Raw genomic sequence first — 20,067 nt, 5'->3', positions numbered from 1 at the left:
TCATAAAAATTCCATGGAACAGCCACACAATTTTGTAGAGAAAAACGGAACATCTCTGAAACTATCAACGGCAGTAGTAATGATATATCTTTACTACTGACGGCTGGCATAGTTTGCATCTATTATGAGATAGGTGAGAAGATCGTGCAGTAATTGGGTACAAATCAAAGAAAAGAAGTAACCGGACAATTATAGAAGATCATGCTTAACTCTAAATAAAATCGAATTGAAGGTATCTGCCAGTTCAACAGGGAACATATTCAATGAACAATACAACGTTTGAAGAAGGCTTTCCTGGGAAAGACGGAGTAGAAGACAGATGACTTTTTAAAATACGAAGCGCCTTATTTTACCGCTTCTGAAGCAGAAATTAAGGGATTTGAAAGTATTCAAATAGGAATTGGTTATTCAAATAACCATTTAGGTAAGAATAACAAAAACAAAATAAATGGAAGGCAGAGTCCTTTTGTTGAAGCAGAATGAAGTGAACAGTTAGCCCTAGGTGTGCAACTGAACTACTAATATCATTAATATAAATTATGGACAAGAGAGGGCCCGAAATGGAACCTCGGGGTACTCCAGCTTCATTTGATGGGTTCTAGACTTTGATGCAACTTCATTGTAATCAATATACTGAATTCTATCGCATAAATATGCTTAATGCCACTTTATATCCTTGAATTTGCTTACAGTTAATTAATATTAGCTCAATCAATTAAGCTGATTATAACCCCAGGATGGAAGCCGTTCCTCTACTATACTAAATATAATAAATAAGCAAACGAAGTTGATTTTAAGCCCAGGAAAGAAGGCGTCATTAAGAGTTCTTTTGTATATTATCTCTAGGTTATTTTTTTTACTCCTCTCGACTTTATATTATTAGCAGTCACTTCCGCCTTGTAATTTTTTCCATGTCCTTCAAGTGTCTTCCGAGCCGCTTTTTCCTATGTTGTTTTTGTGTGTGTTTTAACCAGTGTATAGTGTAGGTCCGTGTACTGAATTGTTGTATTCTTTTTCAGTTCTTGGATGTTGGAGCAAGGAATTTGCTTATGCGGCTATTCAAGAAGGTTTTTCTCAAGAAACAGTCGAATAAAAACAACGAAAAGGTTTGTCGCCCCTTTTGATTCAGGTTTGGGAAACTCAATGGAAACCTCGGTTGTATGCGCAACGCTTTGACTTTGCGACCCCCCCCTCCTTCAACCTTTACCATGTTTTTAATTCTTGATGTAATTGTAATTTAAATAATCTATTTAATTAATTTAGACATACTTTAAATTAGAAACTTTAAAATGAACATCTTAAAAAATTTAAACCGAATTATCTTACAGACATTACGAGAAGACTACAAGAAGACTCTAAAATCATGCGTGCAAGAGCATCATGATAAAAAGAAAAGAAGAAAAGAGGGATTAGACACTTAAACGAGGCAAAAGGATTGAATATTGCTAAGAAACTGCTGGCCATTAACTTCCTGCTATCGGGGCATAGTTCAAATCCCACTGAAACATAGGATCTTTGACTTTAGATTAAAAATTTGGGTACTTGTATAATATACCCCCTACCGCTCAAGAAGTGGAGTTAGGTTAATCCTAATAAAAATATACCTAACTTTGATAAAAATATAATACTTTAGAAACAAATTAGGGCTATATATTTGCACATTGGGGGGGGGGGGAGAGAGATAAACACAGCGGGTCTGCATGCAAAATATGCTAGCTACAATTATTCTGATATTAAGATGTAAGAATTGTTTTCTGACTTCACACTGTCCATATACTTTGTACCCACACCCCCTATTGTGTGAATATATAGCCCAAATTATATGTTTCCCATCTATTTTGTCTATGTGACTTCTCTTTGTCTTTTCTCACGCTAAGTTGAAATAAACTAGCGAAAGAAACCGGTTTACAATGCGTCAATACATGAACAACTTGAGCGGTAGGGGGTATATAATACAAGTACCAAAATTTGCTTAAAAGATAATTAAACAACGTTGCTAATGGCTAGTTTAGATGACATGAGATTTAAGGAAAGACCCGCAATTTTATGAATCTACACTGTCAGAGACAGCTCGAAGTAAAGAGCCGTGTGCTTTCCATGTATTTTTTCCTCTTCGTCTTTATTGACTTGGTTGGATTTTCCCTCTGGCTTCTTTGTATCGAAAGGATGGTTGTAGAAATTTAAAGTGTAGTTATTCGATTGGAAATTGAAAGTTCTAGTGCTGTTCTTAAGAGTAGAAAATTATTGGACGTTAACCAGCCCCTCTCCCACCCCCTTTTATATACCGTCCCCTGTAACCAACCGAGACACATCATCAAAATTTGAGACAGTCGTTTTGCTCAGAATTGTCGAAAGGTCCAATAAATATGCATGTGAGAATGACGAGATACCCGTAACTCCTGGGTAAAGGACTGTAAATTATGCAAATTGCGAAGTGTTTACAGATGGTCATCATATTGGAAATAGAGAGGGAGTGTTTTATCTTGCGTGTCCAATGGCTTGGGACTTTTAGGGTCGTTCTCTGTATTAGAAAGATGACATAGTCCTTTGTGGAAGGGAGGGGTAGCGGCTTGGCAACGGTACAAAAATATTTTTGCCCTGAAAAATGGTTTTGAGGCACGCCCCCCTCCACTGAAGAAAAAAACGAAACAAATGGAGCCGGAAAAAGGGTGTAAGACTTTTGTCTCTGATCGGCTCAAAAATGTCTCTTAAGACATTTTTCTAAGGGAAACCTGATGCATAAGGAAGATTAGAACAAAATATTGGTTCCTCCCTAAACGGGGACCAACAAAGACCTAGAAAAGGGCCAAAAAACTGTTTTCCCTAACCACTTAGTGTGGAAGGGGTAGTAATAGAAAACTAGCAAAGGCCTGAATAGAAGACTAGAAGTCAGGGCCTTTAGTAAAGGGCAAGTATGTTCTAGAATGGTAGTGGAGGTTATAGACTACTGCTAAAAAAATTTTCCTCTTTAGAATTTTTGGTTGTTATTGACTTATGTTAGCGAAACATTATTTTCAAAGCTTTGAACCTACTTTTTTTTGCAGGCTATTTGAAGCTCATTCAGGGTCAGTATCTGCATTCTGTTTACAGGTTTGAAGTAAATTCAGTTAAAATGATTTGATATCAGCTATGTTTTAATTATAACTAATAAAACTTGAAAATGTGAAGGGCATATTTGAAGAATTGAATTTTAAAGTTCAAAAAGGCTTCGGCGTCAACAATGTCCGTTGCAGCACCCAGATTGTCTCCTTTAGTCTAAACCTCTAACCACTGAGGATATTGAGGCGAAGATATTTAAACTTAACAATAGGAGGATAATCTAATACTTTATATCTAGTGAAAAAAAAGTCAGGGGATTTCTTTTGATTTTATTGTTAGTGGGCCAACTGACTGATATTTTTGTGTACTCGTTTCTTTTAGAAATACTACAGAACCATTATAGGCTATTGGATTTCTTATGACATCTACCTTTCATCTATTAACCTAAATTCTGAGGGATAGGGGCTTCAAACTTTAACCTTCGGCGTGTATTCCTGCACAAGGAAACGGCTTTTAATTATTTTTTAGATGGGCCGTGCCAAGTCTGAAGTGGATCAAACACGAAACTGTATTAGCAGACTAAAAAGGAAGAAATTTCAATTGTATGTCTTATCTATGCTATCTTTTTTTTTTATTTATCTGTCACTTATTCACTTAATTTTCAGTTATTTGAAAGACAGAGACGGGAAAATACAGATTGAAATAGATAGAGATTATTGTTTTCATTAAAAAAAAATCTTTCACTTATTTCCTTTATTCTGCAGGAAGATACAGTAGTGAACCCAAGGCTCATAGTTCATCCCCTTCAAGTAATAGCGGATCCATTTGCTTTGACCAAACTTCTCTATACCTATAAACCCGATACTATAATTATGTACGATGCTGATCTGTCGTTTGTGCGCAAAGTGGAAGTTTATCAAGCCACAAATTGTGAAATACCCGTCCGGGTCTACTTCATGATATACAATGGGTCTTCAGAGGAGCAAAGCTATCTGACCACACTAAGAAGAGAAAAAGAGGCTTACGAAATGCTTATAAAAGAAAAAGCGGTTTGTTGCTTACTTTTTTTCATATTTATTTAACCCTTTTATATTCTATCAACTATATATATATATATATATATATATATATATATATATATATATATATATATATATATATATATATATATTATTGCGTTAGGAGCAAGTTTAATTAACGAAACTTGAGTTAATTAAGAAAATTACACTACTTTAAACTACGCTAGGGGGGGAGCGTGCCCCCCTTCGCCCCCCTCTGGATCCGCCACTGCTTATTAACTATAAATGACAAAACCCTTTAGTTTGTACCACTGTCTAATGTTTTTGTAGAAAAAGATAAGGCTGTTTAAAATGTAAGTATTCATGAAAGTGACGTTCTTTTTTATGAAACCTTTGGTATGCCCTGAAAAAGAATATGAAATCAAGTTTTTTTGTAAATGCCTACTTTAAACTAAAACCTTTGTTTCTTGAAAATGTGATTTAAGAGTTTCTTGAAAGCTAAATTTTTATATAACCCATCCCCCCCCCTCTTACAAGACTCTACGACTGGTAATGTAGGGAGAAAAATGAAAGAGAGATAACATAAGACCCCCGCCCCCCCCCCCCCCAAAAAAAATGCATACTTTAAAAAGAAAAATGAAGAGAAAATGCACGCCACTGACTGTTAGCCGAATACCAAGCCAGGGCAAAGTGGCATACATACAAATATATTTATGAACAAATATGGTATATATATATATATATATATATATATATATATATATATATATATATATATATATATATATATATATATATATATATATATATATATATATATATATATATATATATATATATATATATATATATATATATATACATATATACATATATATATTCTAGAAGCCTATCTTGAATCTCTATTTCTTTATTTCTTAGTTTTTAAATGCACCAGGTATACCAGCTAATGCTATATTACTTTGTCTCAGAGCATAAAATCTGCTCAACAATCTGCTGCTGTTTCGAAAACTTCAGCATGTACAGGCTAAAGCTACGTCACTTTGGCTCAATACAACATAAAGCGTTATCAACAAGGCTTAAGGGGGTTCTTAGAGAGACCTTGGACCCATTTTGGCTCCCTACTCACATACATATTAAAGAATCTTGCATGATGTCGCTCCAAACAAGGTTAAAATACCTTTATGTTAAAAAAAACTAGGTGTAGGTGGAGTGGGTTATGAACGGCGGCCATTGGCTTTCTTTGGCTCTTGATTCCAAAGATAATAAGCAGTTGGCTGGCTCTGGTTCAAAAGGTGCATAACGGATCAAATCATAGATATTTCATAGCCCAGTCATAGATGTTTCAGATCTTACATCATAGCCCGCATCTTAGATGTTTCATAACAAATTTTTGTACAAATAAACGGATAACGTAAATTCGTCAGTCCTTCAAGGAGTATTGATTGTTGTTAGAAATAGGGTTGTACATCTTTTTCTTTAAAAGTCAATTTTTTTTTGTCGTGGGCTAACTTTCTGACAAGTCTAGGAAGCCTCCAATCTATTTAACAAGAAGAGGGCTATTGAAATTTAGGAGGCATTTGTGATGACATTTCTCTGCCTGAATCCCAATCATAAAATAGCAAATTTGACCCAACAAAAACGGCTTATAAGATAGATGACAGCAATTTTTGACCATGAGAAAATGGCCCTTTTTTGGAGCTCTAAATTTTCCTACTTAAGATTCTAGAAAAATATTTTGGTGATGGGACCGTGGAATCATCACGGATCTTGAAAACTCTAAGATTTTAGTTTAAGTTGAATTCCAAACTGCTGCTTCCTAGCTTGCCTACTTGAATCGAGCTTTCCATTCGAAAGCAGAAACATGGCTCGGAAAAAGGAAGCTTGGCAGAACAATTTCAGATAGTCCTTTCTGATATAGACTATGCATCCCTAATCCAGCTTTTATACTGTAGACTCTGGCTGAATATCCCTCTGGTTATAAACAATAAGTAGTACCTATTGTATTTAATATACAGTAAATAGTTCTTCTATTTCAGACTTCATGTATTAGGTATTAATGTGATTTTATTCATATATATCTTATTGCTTTCGTAAAAAGGTAGCTTTTTTACATTATGCTCCTCCTCTGTTACAGAACTTTGGTTAACCTAATGGCGTAAATTAACCTATTTTTATTTTTCAAAGACAATGGTAGTGCCGGAAGAAAGAGAAGGGAGAACAGAGTTGAACCAAGATCTCATGCGAGATCCAAGGAAAGCCAGTGAGCAGCTTGGCTGGAGTAGTAGTGCTGCAACTCGTCAAGGAGGAGGCTCAGAAGCTACCGAGCAGCCTTTGGTTGTAGTTGATATGCGAGAGTTCCGAAGCGAGCTTCCTGCTTTGATACATCGCCGAGGAATCGATATTTATCCAATAACCATAGAGGTACGTTAATTTTTCTTTATTAAATTTGTCGATTAGTTTAAATATCATTGTGAAAGCGAATTAGAGTGACGGGAATAGAGAAAGGGAGAGAAGAAGATAGAGGGAGATAAAGAGGAATAGAGAGAGAGGAAGAGGAATAGAGACTGGGAGAAATAGGAATAGACAGAGAGATGAATAGGGGGAGTGAGGAAAATAGAGAGAGAGAGAGAGAGATGGGAATTGAAAGAGTGTGCCGACTAGAGAGATAAAGAAAGAGGAACAGAAAGAGAGAGAGAGAGAGGAATATGTATTAATAATAAAGCAATATTGTATTTATTTTAATCTTATTTTTCAGATAGGAGATTATATTCTGACGCCCGATATTTGTGTCGAAAGAAAGAGTCTTAGTGACTTAATAGGGTCTCTTCAGTCTGGGCGACTTTATAATCAAGCGCAGGCAATGTGCAGATATTATAGTAAGCCAATTCTCCTGATTGAGTTTGAGCATGGCAAGCCTTTCGCGCTGAGAGGACAGTATTTTTTTTCAAGCGATTCCAGCTATAAGACACAGGATGTTACGGCTCGGTTGCAACTGTTGACGTTGCATTTTCCGAAGTTGAAAATTATTTGGTCTCCTAGTCCTTACGCGACGGCTGAGATATTTGAAGAATTGAAGGTATGATTTTTTTTTTATACCTACATTTATTCCAAAGAAATATATTTGTAACCTTGGAGTAATTCCTAAAAAGAGAAATGCCAAAATGGTAAAACGAATTAAATTTTGAAGTATTATTATTTGTGTATATTCCTACATTGACAACATTGCATGTACTCCTACAAAGTTGTCAATATCTGTGCGTCAATTTTGTTTTGTCAATGTCGCTTTTCGTTTTTCCTTCTCTTTTTTTCATACTCCTCTTAGTGCGTGTTTGTTATGTACAGAGGGTAACAATGTGTTATTATTATTAGTAGCAATATTTGTAATTTCAGAATTCCTAAAAAAACTACCATAATTTTAAAAGATTTTAAGATTTGAAAGATTACTTTTTTTGGCATATACTCCTAAATTAGGAAATATACTGATAATAATTTTATTCAGTACCTACTTAATTACAAAATAAAAGCGAAGTGCAAAGAGAAAATAGGAAAACATGAACAACGCAGATACAAGATAGAACATGAAAAAGGAAAAAAAAACGAAAAAAGAACAAAGTAAGCGCTAACTAAAAAGATCTATGGATGAAAAAGACCACGGCTAAACGCAGCATTTTGAACAAGCCTCTCGCAACGCTTTTGTTATTGTTTATGTATTTAAAAAGATGGCCCAAAGAAAACAATATCTAAGTCTCCATATAATGTTAACAAAAAAAATAAAATAAACGTTACTGCTTACTTTCAATATAAGTCTCGATGCATATCAGTGTATATGGGACTACTCCCCCCCCCCCTCAAAAAAATGAAACAAAAAAAACAACAACAGTTCAACTACCAAGACACTTCATCGGAACTAAATAAAAAACAAAAACAAATAGATCTCTAACTCTTCCCTTCTCTTCTCCCCCCCCCCATATGTGGAACTTATGTGGAATTTGAATGACACCCACACTCATTCTCTAAAATTCTTTATGCTTCCTGACACAGGCCGATGCTCACCTAATGATACACATGAATCAATATTTCTTTTAACAGCTTATAATTATATATTCACTTCAAAACTCATAACTCACTCCTTCTCTACAATATGGGTTAAAAGAAGTACATCGCAAAGAAGCAAGTACTTTCTGGTGCGTTCTTACCTTTCAACTCCAAGGGAATTTAATTCCAGAATTCAAGACCTATTCCATATTTCAGGTATTCTAACCCAACTCAGGATTGGTAATTTAACGACGATGTAACGTTTTCCTTATTTGAGATACATACTGGTTACAAATTAAAAACAAATTTATGCACAAACAAATTAACATAAAATTTAACCAAACCTAAAAATGGTAGAATTTTAATTGAGGATACCTAGATCACAATGAATTCATTTGCCAAATTTTTCAAAATAATTTGTATTTACTTTATTTTGCAAAACAAGGAGCAGGTATAAATGACTAGCGAACATAGATGACCAAACTGTAACACAATACAATAAGTATGGATGAGCAAGAAAATGAAAGGTTACATTTATTTTTGTACCTTCACAAAAGGTAAAGAGACGGGGCGAGAGAGACATCATGAGCACCGCCAGATTTTCCAGGGAGAATCAATTGCTACCAAGAGCTTTGATTTTTATCAAGTTCTAAATGGGAACACTTCTTATTGTCCTATTTTTATACTTTTTAATTATTTCCTCTTTCTCAGAGGAAAGAGGGGCACTGACTCCTGCCCTCCCCCCTTGCTGGCGTCCATGGGATAGTTATATGAAAAAAATACTCAGTAGAATAAATTATTGTGAAAACTATGAAAATGATGACCTTAAGTTCACTTTTGGCATTTACCCCCCCCCCCTTTTTGCTTTTTCTGAGAAATATTTGAAAGCCACTGTTTTCCACCAATAACGAATTAGTCTTTATCTCAACTAATACAGGTCTAAAAGGTTAAAATCCTTTAAAAAAGGCCATTCATCAGGTCTAAAAGTGTAAAATCGTTTAAAAAAGGTCATCCATGAGGTCTAAAAGGTTAAAATCCTGTAAAAAAGGTCATTCATCAGGTCTAAAAGGTTAAAATGCCTTAAAAATGGTCATTCATCAAGTCTAAAAGGTTAAAATCCTTTAAAAAATGTCATTCATCTGGTCTAAAAGGTTAAAATCCTTTAAGAAAGGTCATCCATCAGGTCTAAAAGGTTACAATCATTTAAAAAAGGTCATTCATCTGGTCTAATAGGTGAAAATCCTTTAAGAAAGGTCATTTACCTGGTCTAAAAGGTTAATATCCTTTAAAAAAGGTCATTCATCTGGTCTAAAAGGTTAAAATCCTTTAAGAAAGGTCATTCATCAGGTCTAAAAGGTTAATATCCTTTAAAAAAGGTCAATCATCAGGTCTAAAATGTTAAAATCCTTACCTGTAACTTAACCTTTAAAATCGTTCTAATGCTTTAAAAGGTTAATGATGGCACTGCTTAATTAAACTGCAATATGGTTTCAGTTTTTTGTCCTTACTGAAAAAAAGACATATTTTACATATTTTGCTATTTTATTTCTATTTCATAACGTTACAAAAGCTAAAATTACCGAAACTTTTGCCATTTGGCTATATTTGGTCGTTGGCCGCAAATTAATTTTCTGAGAAGAGTCCCCTCTTAGTCCACGGGTCATATCTTCGACATGACTTATCTAAGCCCTATTTCCGCCATCCTACCCAACGGTGTTTTATTTTGGGCTTAATGCCATTATTGCATCAATAGCTTGTATTATTTTTTTCAAAAGAGGTCCTGTTAATTTTTTTTTCATTTATGTTTTGTTTTTTCATTTTGAATATACTTGATAATGTTTGAATTACATTTCAATTCTGAATCACAACAGTAATAATTCATTTTGTCAAGTTTTGGAGTTTGTTATGTAACATAAGTAATTTCCTGTTGTGAAACTTTCTAACCAGAGTTAGGCACCAGGGTGGCACTAAATATATATTAGAAAAACTAACTTTTTTTGTTAGCTCCTTTTTTGTTATTTGTTGCTAGATCCTGTTTGTTGTTAACTATTTTTGTTATATTTTGTGTTGCTAAAACTATTTTCCGTTAGCTCCAGAAAACAGTAAAATTAACCATAAAATATTATTTGCTAACATTATTTGGGAACATTTTAATTAGGCGTGAAATTAAAACTGGATAAATGTAAATTAAAAATGGATAAAAATAAAAAATGGAGATTTAAAGCAGCATTTTAAGCTCTAAAATAAGTTAAGAATGCACTAAAAATTATAAAACATAGAATTAGTCCATAGGTATTTCTAAATGAAGGAATTTGTAAGTTTAATTGTATTGATTGAGTTTTCTGAATTTCGGGCTGAAAATCCGTCGAAAACTTTCTTTATCAACGTTTTGAATTGGTCGAATATTTTACTAACGATTTCAATAAATTGTCGCTAACAATTTTTTGCTTGGACAGTGGATGCACGCCTCTATTACATGCATATCAACATGCTTTTGGCATAAAATATTATAGATTCTATTTTAATATTGTAGAAGAAAAGACCACAACCGACGCCTGAGGCTGCAGCTAGTATCACATCAGAGAATCAACCAGAATTTTCTACTGAAAGGTTCAACTCTTCTCTGCATGTAAGTTCAGTTTGCTATATTGACCAGTATGGATTTTTCAACTTTTCACAATTGATTTTCTTTCCAGTGTCTTAGTTGCAGACAAGAGGGATGTCACTATGTGGTTCACTCACCTAGTAAGACCTTTATGAGAAACTAAATTTTGTCATGAACCTTTTGATTGTTTCAGGTATTTCTTCCCCATGTAAAATTTCTAAAGTCTAAATTATCTGTTTACTTCACCTCAAGACGAAGATACCATTCGATAGTGAATATTTTGTTCTTCAGTTTTTTTAATTTAAGTTTATTTTTCTTCTTTTTTTGTAATATTCCAAAAACTCTTAAAATATTTTGGAAAAGTATGGTCTCGTTAGGAGTCTTGCAAACAAATACGAATAGCCTCGGCATTGAGGCTGCCACTGATAATCGGTATACGAATACTAAGACACTAAGGCAAAGTGTTTAGGCTCATCCACGGCCCTCTTCGGGTTTTAGTCGGACATCACTTATCTAAGGGAGATAGCTCGGGATATTTCTGTAAGGAAAACATTATATGGCACTTTGATTGAATTAGATGAATGAAAAATTTGAATACCCTGGGAAAATCATTAAACCCGATGGGATAAGCTTGCCTTTAACAAGCTAAGGAATATATGGAGAAACACAGCATCCTATCTGAAACTTCACCTAAAGCTATTTAATGGTAGTAGTCTCTCTGTGCTGATCTATTGATATGCATCAGGAGCGTCGACTAAGAAGTCTCAAAAGGAAATTCGAGGATTGAGAAGAACTCTTAATTTTCACTGGTCAGACAGGATTATCAACGCCTTTACCCGAGAAAAGACAAAATAGGCGACTGGGACGGATAAAATTAAAAGCAGTCGATAGTGTTATTCGGGGCATTTATATATATATATATATATATATATATATATATATATATATATATATATATATATATATATATATATATATATATATATATATATATATATATATATATATATATATATATATATATATATATATATATATATATATATATATATATATATATATATATATATATATATATATATATATATATATATATATATATATATATATATATATATATATATATATATATATATATATATATATATATATATATATATATATATATATATATATATGTATATATATATATATATATATATGGATTAGTTTAGTTTAGTTTATTAGTTTATTAATAAAAAAAAATAGAACTTGACAAAATGCATACATATATGTAAATATATAATACATGAAAAAAAAAACATTAGATTAGAGCGGACAAGAGCCAACTAAAGACACAGACAGCTGAGAGTGATGCTATGATGTTATATCGAGGAGGGTGCTGTGCTGTCACGGTCGTCTCTGGAAGAACTGTGGTCGAAAGCTCTGGAGAGGTCGTTGTAGAAAAGTACTGATGTCACTTTTTACACCAGTCGGCGTGGGAAGACCAAAGTCTAAATTATAAAAACTAAATAATGATTAAAACACAAAATTACCTAATATTACAAGTGCTCTTCTACACAATTGCAATTGCAACACAATTACAGGTGGTTTTGTTATAACCAATATTCAAGAACTGTGGCTGGAATGCGTTGATCACCTGGCCTATATAAGGCGTTATATATAAAAATGAAATCAAATTATTTTGCTTTAAGCAAGCTATTTAACTTTAAATATTGAGATTGAATTTGCAAATGTTTGTTCATTAAACTTCGTGCGAAAAGCTTAAAACCTCGTTTTTACTATCTTATATAGTTGTGAAAAATGATGTTCTCCCAAAATTACGAGATGCTCCATTTTTGTTTCGGCTGCAACGGTATTTGGTCAGTTCGAGCTGCTAATTTATGAAATTAATTGGTAATTTACTTGTTACTTAGGAATTATTAGTATAATTTTGAGACTAGATATGTAATTGTTGTAAAGTTCTCCCAAGCTAAAATTTATCTAAAATTTCGTCGGGGATTTCTCCATACTTCTTTCCAACTTGTCCAGATTAATTCAGTGCTTCTAGTGGATTAGTTTTGACAAATTTCCAATATTGGCCTCATCAAAAGGGATTGTAAAATATTTTCAGAGATCACACTGTCTTTCCATGACGATATAATAAAAGTTCAAAATAGGGATAAAATCCTTTTTAATAGACCGTGTATTTAAATTTACAAAAATTACTACTGATGACGGTCAATGTATATGTGACCAATAAATCTGGTATATTTTATGAATTTTTATACACTGTCTGTTAAAAAAGATTTTATCCCTATTTTGAACTTTTATTTTATCGTAAAATATTTAAAACAAAAAATTTCTTTTTACAGGACTTTCTGCTTAAACTACCAGGGGTCAACCATAAGAATGTTTTTGCATTACTGAATAAAGTGAAGAATCTAGCTGAATTGTGCTCACTCAGTCAAGTAAGTCATTTCAACTATGACTACTTTTTTGTCTACTCTATTGGGCAATAAATAAAAGTTCAAATAGGAATAAAATGCTTGATAAGAAAAATAATAAACAGTGATAGAAATTCACAAAAAATACCAGATATTTTGGTCACATATGCAGTGACCGTCATCAGTAGTAAAACTAAACTGAATACGTCTATTGGGCAAGTTTTGGCTATTGTTTATATAAAAATATATTACCGTAAACATGGCTGTCTTAGCATTATTAGTACTTTATATCCATCAATATAAAAACAAGCAATACGAACAATGGATTCATAAATTAAATGTCCATCGAGCATGACAGATTTCTATCAAGTAGTTTTCTTTCCTTGATAATAACTTGCGTCTAACATATGGCCTATTTTTTTATTTTTTAGTCGTGCCCTTCGCAATTTTGATTCATTTAAAATGCGTTCTATGGGCTGTTTTTCTTCTTTTTTTATTTAGGTTTTTGTAGAAATCTCGTTCGCCTGAAATTCTCTGTTCAGCTGCATGACTTTTTCCATTGAACTGTGTATAATACGCCTTATATGTTGAAATAGGTGACAAAATAGAATTATCAGCTAAATATACGGTCTAGTTTTTAAACTTTCATTTCTAATTTTCGACATCATTACTTGGTATTGTTACTTGCTTGATCGTAATTTGTTTCTAACAAATATCCAAAAAAAATTTTTTTTATCAGTTACACTAGAACAATGACATAGAAAGTTGTCTTTCAATAGTTTTGAAATATGTTACGACTTTCCTAAACTTTCATTTTTAATTTTAGTCTTTTAAAGTTTAAATGTTTTTTCTAGCAGTTATTTTTCACTTTCACGGCGTTGGAGGTGCCGTAAGTCTTCTCAATTTGTTTTTTCATATTTTGTATTTAATTTTAGTCTTTGATATACATTATAAGGCATAAAAATAAATCCTTCGATATTTCATCATAACGACTTATACTTTTTGCTAACAGATTTTACTCAAAGAAATTTTTGCCAATCACACTTGTGTCTCCTTCAAACAACTAGTAGCTATAGCAATACTCGTATACGATGAATGCTATACCTTTAAGTAGGTTTTATTATCTGAACAATTATATCCTCTTGACTGGCAAAGGTAAATAAACAAAATTACTAAGCTTTTGGTTGAGCAAAACAAATAAACGAATCTGAAAATGACAAACGGGTAAAAGGAAAAGAGCGAAGAAAAATCTAACGAATATTTCACCTGTTTAACAAGGCATCTTCAGCCTCAAAGAAAACAACCCGACTAGAATCTAAAACTAAAATAATATGAATAGAAATACATATAAAACTAAAATAGCTAACTTAAATTATTAACTGAAGCTCTAGATGTTCTTTCCTCTCTCGGTAGTCCATTCCAATAAATGCATAAACAGTACATAGCACATGTTAAAAGTTAAAAGAAAAGCTTATTCACCATCATTAGGAGGTAGCAAAAATTTCAAGAAGATTCCTAGTTTTTTAGAGCTAGAACAAACATCGGAACTTTTTGACATTGATAACACAAAGTTTCTTTTTAACTTAGTTTCATATATTCTGTTTTTGAGTTATTTTGAGTCATGGACTATTTTAATTTGATATTAAAAGTCTCTTCCAGGTTGTTTTAGATCTATTTTTTAATCTGGATTTAAATCTATTCAAGATTTAGCCACTAGTGAGTCCACAAAAAACGTCATAAAGAAAATTTACAAAGAGATATTGAGGAAAAATTTTCAAACAAGTATCGAAAATAACTTTCACTACTTCACTTTTAGCTAAACTGGGACTTGAAACAGTTTCAACCAGTCCATATAAAAATCTTCCTATATAAACCTATATAAAACTTCCTATATAAAAGCTTCCTTATAAAAATCTGTAACTTTCTGATTAAATTATGATCATTATTTTTGTTTTCAAAATTAGTTAAATTTTTTGGCCAAACAAGTCGTTGTGAATAACAGTTAAAAACGCAAATACAATTATTTGTTTTCTTGTTCTCATGAATTACTACTCTAACTACTTACAACTCACTGCAACACCAAGCCGCAAGAAGGTAGCACAGCTGTGCATGCTCCTCCTCCATCGCAATGTATTCAAAGGTTCCATATATGCCCCCTCCCAAGAAGTTCTGATTTCCTTTGAATCTCTCGACCTTTCCTCACCTCATTTGTGGAAGACTTCCTTTTTGCGTGGCCCTAGATGGAGGGCCGAAAAAGACCATCTTTTAAACTACCACATCCAATATACCTTCGAATTGTTTGAATTATTTTGATATGTTGAGTGTTGTATTGGTGTGTAGAATATATTAGCATTGTCTGCTTTTTTTTTAGGAGGAGATATCGGAACTTTTGAAGAATTCCTTTCAAGGGAAATCTCTGTTTGACGCCCTACATTCTCCGCTGACCTCCGAGAGTGGGGCTTCCAGTTCAGGAAAGGGTTCCAAGAGATTTGGGGATAAAAAAGGAAGGTGGAACACTAAAAAGGCTAAATCGTGATATAAAACCTGTAATTTTGTGGAGCTTTTTTTATTTTTAAATTTTGTACACTTTTTTGAAAGGAACGCTATTCAATTTTCATGAAGCGTAAGAAAACTAATTTAGACTTCTATAATATTTTATCATGAACATTGTATTATGCAACGTTCTAAAAAAAAAATTCAGGCATTAAAAAAAGATCACAAACTAAGGTATAATTTTGTCATATCGCGTTATATGCATCGTATGTCATCGTAGTTGTCATATACTTAGCGTTACATATCTATTTAAAGAACATGAAACGTTAATTCAACGTTAGGCGAAGTATCGCAAGTAACAGGGTTAATATGTACTAAGTATTGTCGAATATCTGTATTAACAATTGTAATCATAATCACGAACTAACTTAAAGATGAATTTAATTGTGTCTATCATCGAAACCAAAAATTCAGTATTAATGCCTAATGTTTAAAAAGGCTTAGAGTTGCCAAAAAAGAGACCCTCTAGTACGTCTAAACTGTAGTTTATTCATGTTACAGTATTCTTTTTATGATTATATTTTAAAATCACACCTAAATTGTGCATATTATATTACTAATTTTATTAAAATTAATTTGATTGCAATATGAGACCGCTTTCTGAAAAATGGCAAGTGCAAATGGTGGATGTAATATTTATCATCATAAAATGTTTCAATTTTATGTGTAAAGAGCATGTACTCATTGGTTTTGTTTTGGGGGGGGGGGAAATTCCAAATTAAGTGCTAAAAATTGGCAAACTGTATAGAAAATAGCAAACACTGTAGGAAAATTTCAATACATAGGGGGAGGGGGGGAGTAAAAAACCATGAGCTCATGCCTGTTAAAAAGTATCAAAATACTTCAAGTACAACGATGCATTTAAATGTTAGTCTGTTGTTTCAGAATTTTTTTAGTTTTCCATGAAGTAATCTTTTTCTTTTCAGGGGGTTTTTGGAGCTCTATATTAGATATATAGATATATAATTTTATTCACCCACTCGATACAAAACCACAAATGGCACAAATGGAGTATAAAGAAGAAGAAAAAAAAAACAAAAAAAAAACTTAACTGCAAAAACAAAAACAAACGTTACTATACACCGCCAATAAATAAAAACATTATTACAAAAACTCACTAAGGACTAATTGCAATTGCCAGACTACTAGGCCCAAGCGACCCCAAAAATTCAGAACGACGTTTCGTCACAGCAGCAATCGGATCAGTGATACCGAACCTTGCAGACATCTTGGAATTTTTAACCCACGGTGGGGTATTTAAAAGAAATTTTGCATATTTGTAAAAAAGTGTAAAAAATTTGTAAAAAATATTATATGTGATGCTCTTTCGAACATCGTAAACCCTCTTTATAACACTGTAAACCCTTTTGAAGTCTTTATGAAGTCTTTTGAAGTTTTTATAAGAAGGTGGATATCGTTTCTCGAGATCCGCCGTGCAAAAAGTGGGGTAGCAAAGTAGCAATGCTACTTGACAGTTTTCATGGCCTAGTAAAATTTGTTGGCAAATCTTGTCTGAAATTACCAGTGCTTCCACTTCCCCTGATTTTTTGGGGATTTTCCCAAAACCTGTCTTCTAGAAAAAAAATGGTTCCCCAAAAATCCCCTTTCGTTCAGGGTTGCCATCCCTAGTGATTTATCACTAGTGACAATCCACCCCTAGTAACTATCACTTTCTACTTAAATTGACATAACATTTTCACTACTTTCCAAATTTTTTGTCTCAATTATTTACTGCACATCAAAAACCAGACATAGATTATTCAATTACTGACCTTTCTTCCAATGCACATTTATGTTCAGTGTAATTCTGAGCATCAATGCAAAGAGGGTTATTTTAGACAGCTGGACTGTGAGTTTAGATTTTGTTTTCTTTGCTATTCTGTTTGATTTTCAAAGGTCTGAAAATATATGAGAGTTAGATTGAAAAATTATTCTAAAATGAAAAAAGGAAAGCATTTTAGGCTACTTATGCAGAGGCTACTTACTCGAGACCTTTTTTTATGCTCTTTCAAAATGTAACCGTCATTTTAATCAGAAATTAAATGAACGCTTTAATATGATACCTTTCCTTTTACGCTGTGTAAAACTCGAGAACGAACCGGTTTTATCTGTCTGTTTTAAGAAAAATTAGCTTACGCTCAGTGAAAAACAAGCGGCGGGTGACAAAATACTTTGGAATTATATAATTTGGGCTATATGTTTGCACATGAGTGAGTGGGGGTGGGTGGGGGGTAGGTTAGTTTTAGTCAGGTTACCCCCCCCCCCCCAATTTGCTTACATATAACCCATATTTGTTTCTAAAGTATTATTTTCATCATGCTTTGGTATTTTTCATTAGAATTAACCTAACTTCACTTCTTGAGTGTTGGCGGTATAATACATAAGTACCAATTAAAGGGATTGATCTTTTTACCAGGAATCTTAACCATTTAAAATTTGTTGAATTTTGCTTCATTTGGCATGTAAAAATTACACACTTTTGTTTTTTCCTTAGAATTTTATTTTGTATATAAACTTTTATCTTCACAAATATTCCCCTAATCCTCCTCCCCTCACCGTTTTTTTTCTGGTGCCTTCCCACCAAAAATGTATTTGGCGGGCCTCCATGCTTACTGAGTGGTTCAACTGCAGTCCAGGTTCTTTTTAGGGTCAAGGCTAGTAAAGTTACATGTTAACTAAGTAAATTAAATTTTAGGGAATAGATATTCTGCTCTAGAAATTAGGGCCAAATTAGAAATTTGTTTAGCTACCTAGGTCTACCTCCACAGCTTCTAATGCTTGAGCAGTTATGAACCCTGTATGATGGCTAATCCTGAGATAAAAACAATAGAATAAAGCAAAATTGTGGTAAAATGGGATTTGGCATTCACAAATTTTCCTCAATATAATCTTCTTACTGTAAAAATTGCAGCCCCTCCCCTCCTCTCCCTTAATGAGACAAAATTAAGCTATAGATTGTATCAAATTTGGGGAATAGTTGACATATGAAACTAAGAGAGGAAAGAAAATAATAAATGAAAAATAATATAAAAAAAGGTGAGAAACAAGGATTTTATCAGCCAGTGACAAAATATGAAGACGAAGAACAAGCAAATATTTTGACAAGGATATCCGCCAAGTCGTCTTCAGTGCTAAACAAAAAAGAAAAAAAAAACAACGAAAATCTAACCTTTCGAAGTTTACTCGACAACGACAGAACTGACACTAAATAAAAAACCAGGTAGGAATCAATGAAAAAAAAATTTACCAAGATGATTGAGCAAGAATCCTTTGCCTTGCATGGATAATTTCGGGGACCACACTGCCTTTCCGTGACGATAAAAGTCCAAAATAGGGATAAAATCCTTTTTAATAGACAGTGTATAATAAATTTCACAAAAAATACCAGATATATCGGTCACATATACAGTGAGGGTCATCAGTAGTAAAACTAAACTAAAATAATTTAAAACAAAAGTTTATATACTAAATAGAATAAAACTACACACTGTTTAAATCTCTAATTCTTTCCAAGGCAAAGGTAGAATCTCGCCTCTTTTATCTTTATGAAACTGGGTCATTAGGGCTGATTGGCGTAGCATTTGGAGAGGAATTAACTTCATTTGGTGAATTAAACTCGGTTCTTTCAGATTTCGATAAATTATCATAGATAGAGTTCAGCCCATATTCACCTGTATCCCGATTCAAAGCAATATTCTTGAATAAGATTTTCTTTATTTCAAGAGTTTCACGAAAATTTTGCTTTAAACCCCGATCCCTAGAAATCAAAAAGACATTCTCGAACAAAATAAAATGGTCTGGAAAATTAAATATTTATTCTGAAAGGGCTGAAGTAAAATCTTCAGACTAGGAATCTTGCTTTAAAGCCGAAGAAATAGAATATTTATGTTGTAATAATCACATTTCCAAACTCTGGTTGGTACGTCCCACATATGAGGTTTTGCAAGTACATGGGATCTGATAAGTAAGTAACACTGGGTTTATTAAAAAAAAAATATATATACATCATCGATTCCCTGAAGCATGCTTGTGCGGGATAAAACCCTCCTGATAAAACAAAAAAAAAAAAAAAAAAAAAAAAAAAAAAAAAAAAAAAAAATAAGAGCTCAACTTACCGGACCCTAAAATCAACGAACCTCCAAACAACACCCAACAAAATTATAATAATTATAATCATATTCAGCTGCAACTCAACAAAGTTTCCCATAAACCCCACTTTGTTGCCCCAATGAAGTTAGATCCTTCCCAGAATTTAGAAAACTACCCAAAGTATTATTACTCTTTAAAGCTACCCTTAGACCATTGCTTTGTATGATTCTTTTAAGTTTTTCACTTAGCCCGGGTACATATGGTAAGGAACAAAAAACATCCTTCTCCCGAGTTGTCT

General features: G+C 32.9%; 1 protein-coding gene across 1 annotated transcript in view; it reads left to right on the top strand.

Annotated features, from left to right (window-relative positions):
• Positions 1–20,067, top strand: part of mei-9 (DNA repair endonuclease XPF mei-9) — a 119,345-nt gene that overhangs the window by 46,039 nt on the left and 53,239 nt on the right. The window contains exons 10-15 of the mRNA XM_089099794.1: positions 1,020–1,106; positions 3,804–4,088; positions 6,246–6,482; positions 6,817–7,137; positions 10,630–10,725; positions 13,056–13,151. Of these exons, the coding sequence (XP_088955920.1) occupies positions 1,020–1,106; positions 3,804–4,088; positions 6,246–6,482; positions 6,817–7,137; positions 10,630–10,725; positions 13,056–13,151 (1,122 nt within the window). The remainder of the gene's footprint in view (positions 1–1,019; positions 1,107–3,803; positions 4,089–6,245; positions 6,483–6,816; positions 7,138–10,629; positions 10,726–13,055; positions 13,152–20,067) is intronic.

This window comes from Artemia sp. Qi Xiang Cuo, chromosome 14 (assembly GCF_049724085.1).
Source record: "Artemia sp. Qi Xiang Cuo chromosome 14, ASM4972408v1, whole genome shotgun sequence".
Classification (NCBI taxonomy): Eukaryota; Metazoa; Arthropoda; class Branchiopoda; order Anostraca; family Artemiidae; genus Artemia; species Artemia sp. Qi Xiang Cuo.
Note: the sequence above shows the minus strand (reverse complement) of the source record. Positions and strands in the feature narration are given on the sequence as shown.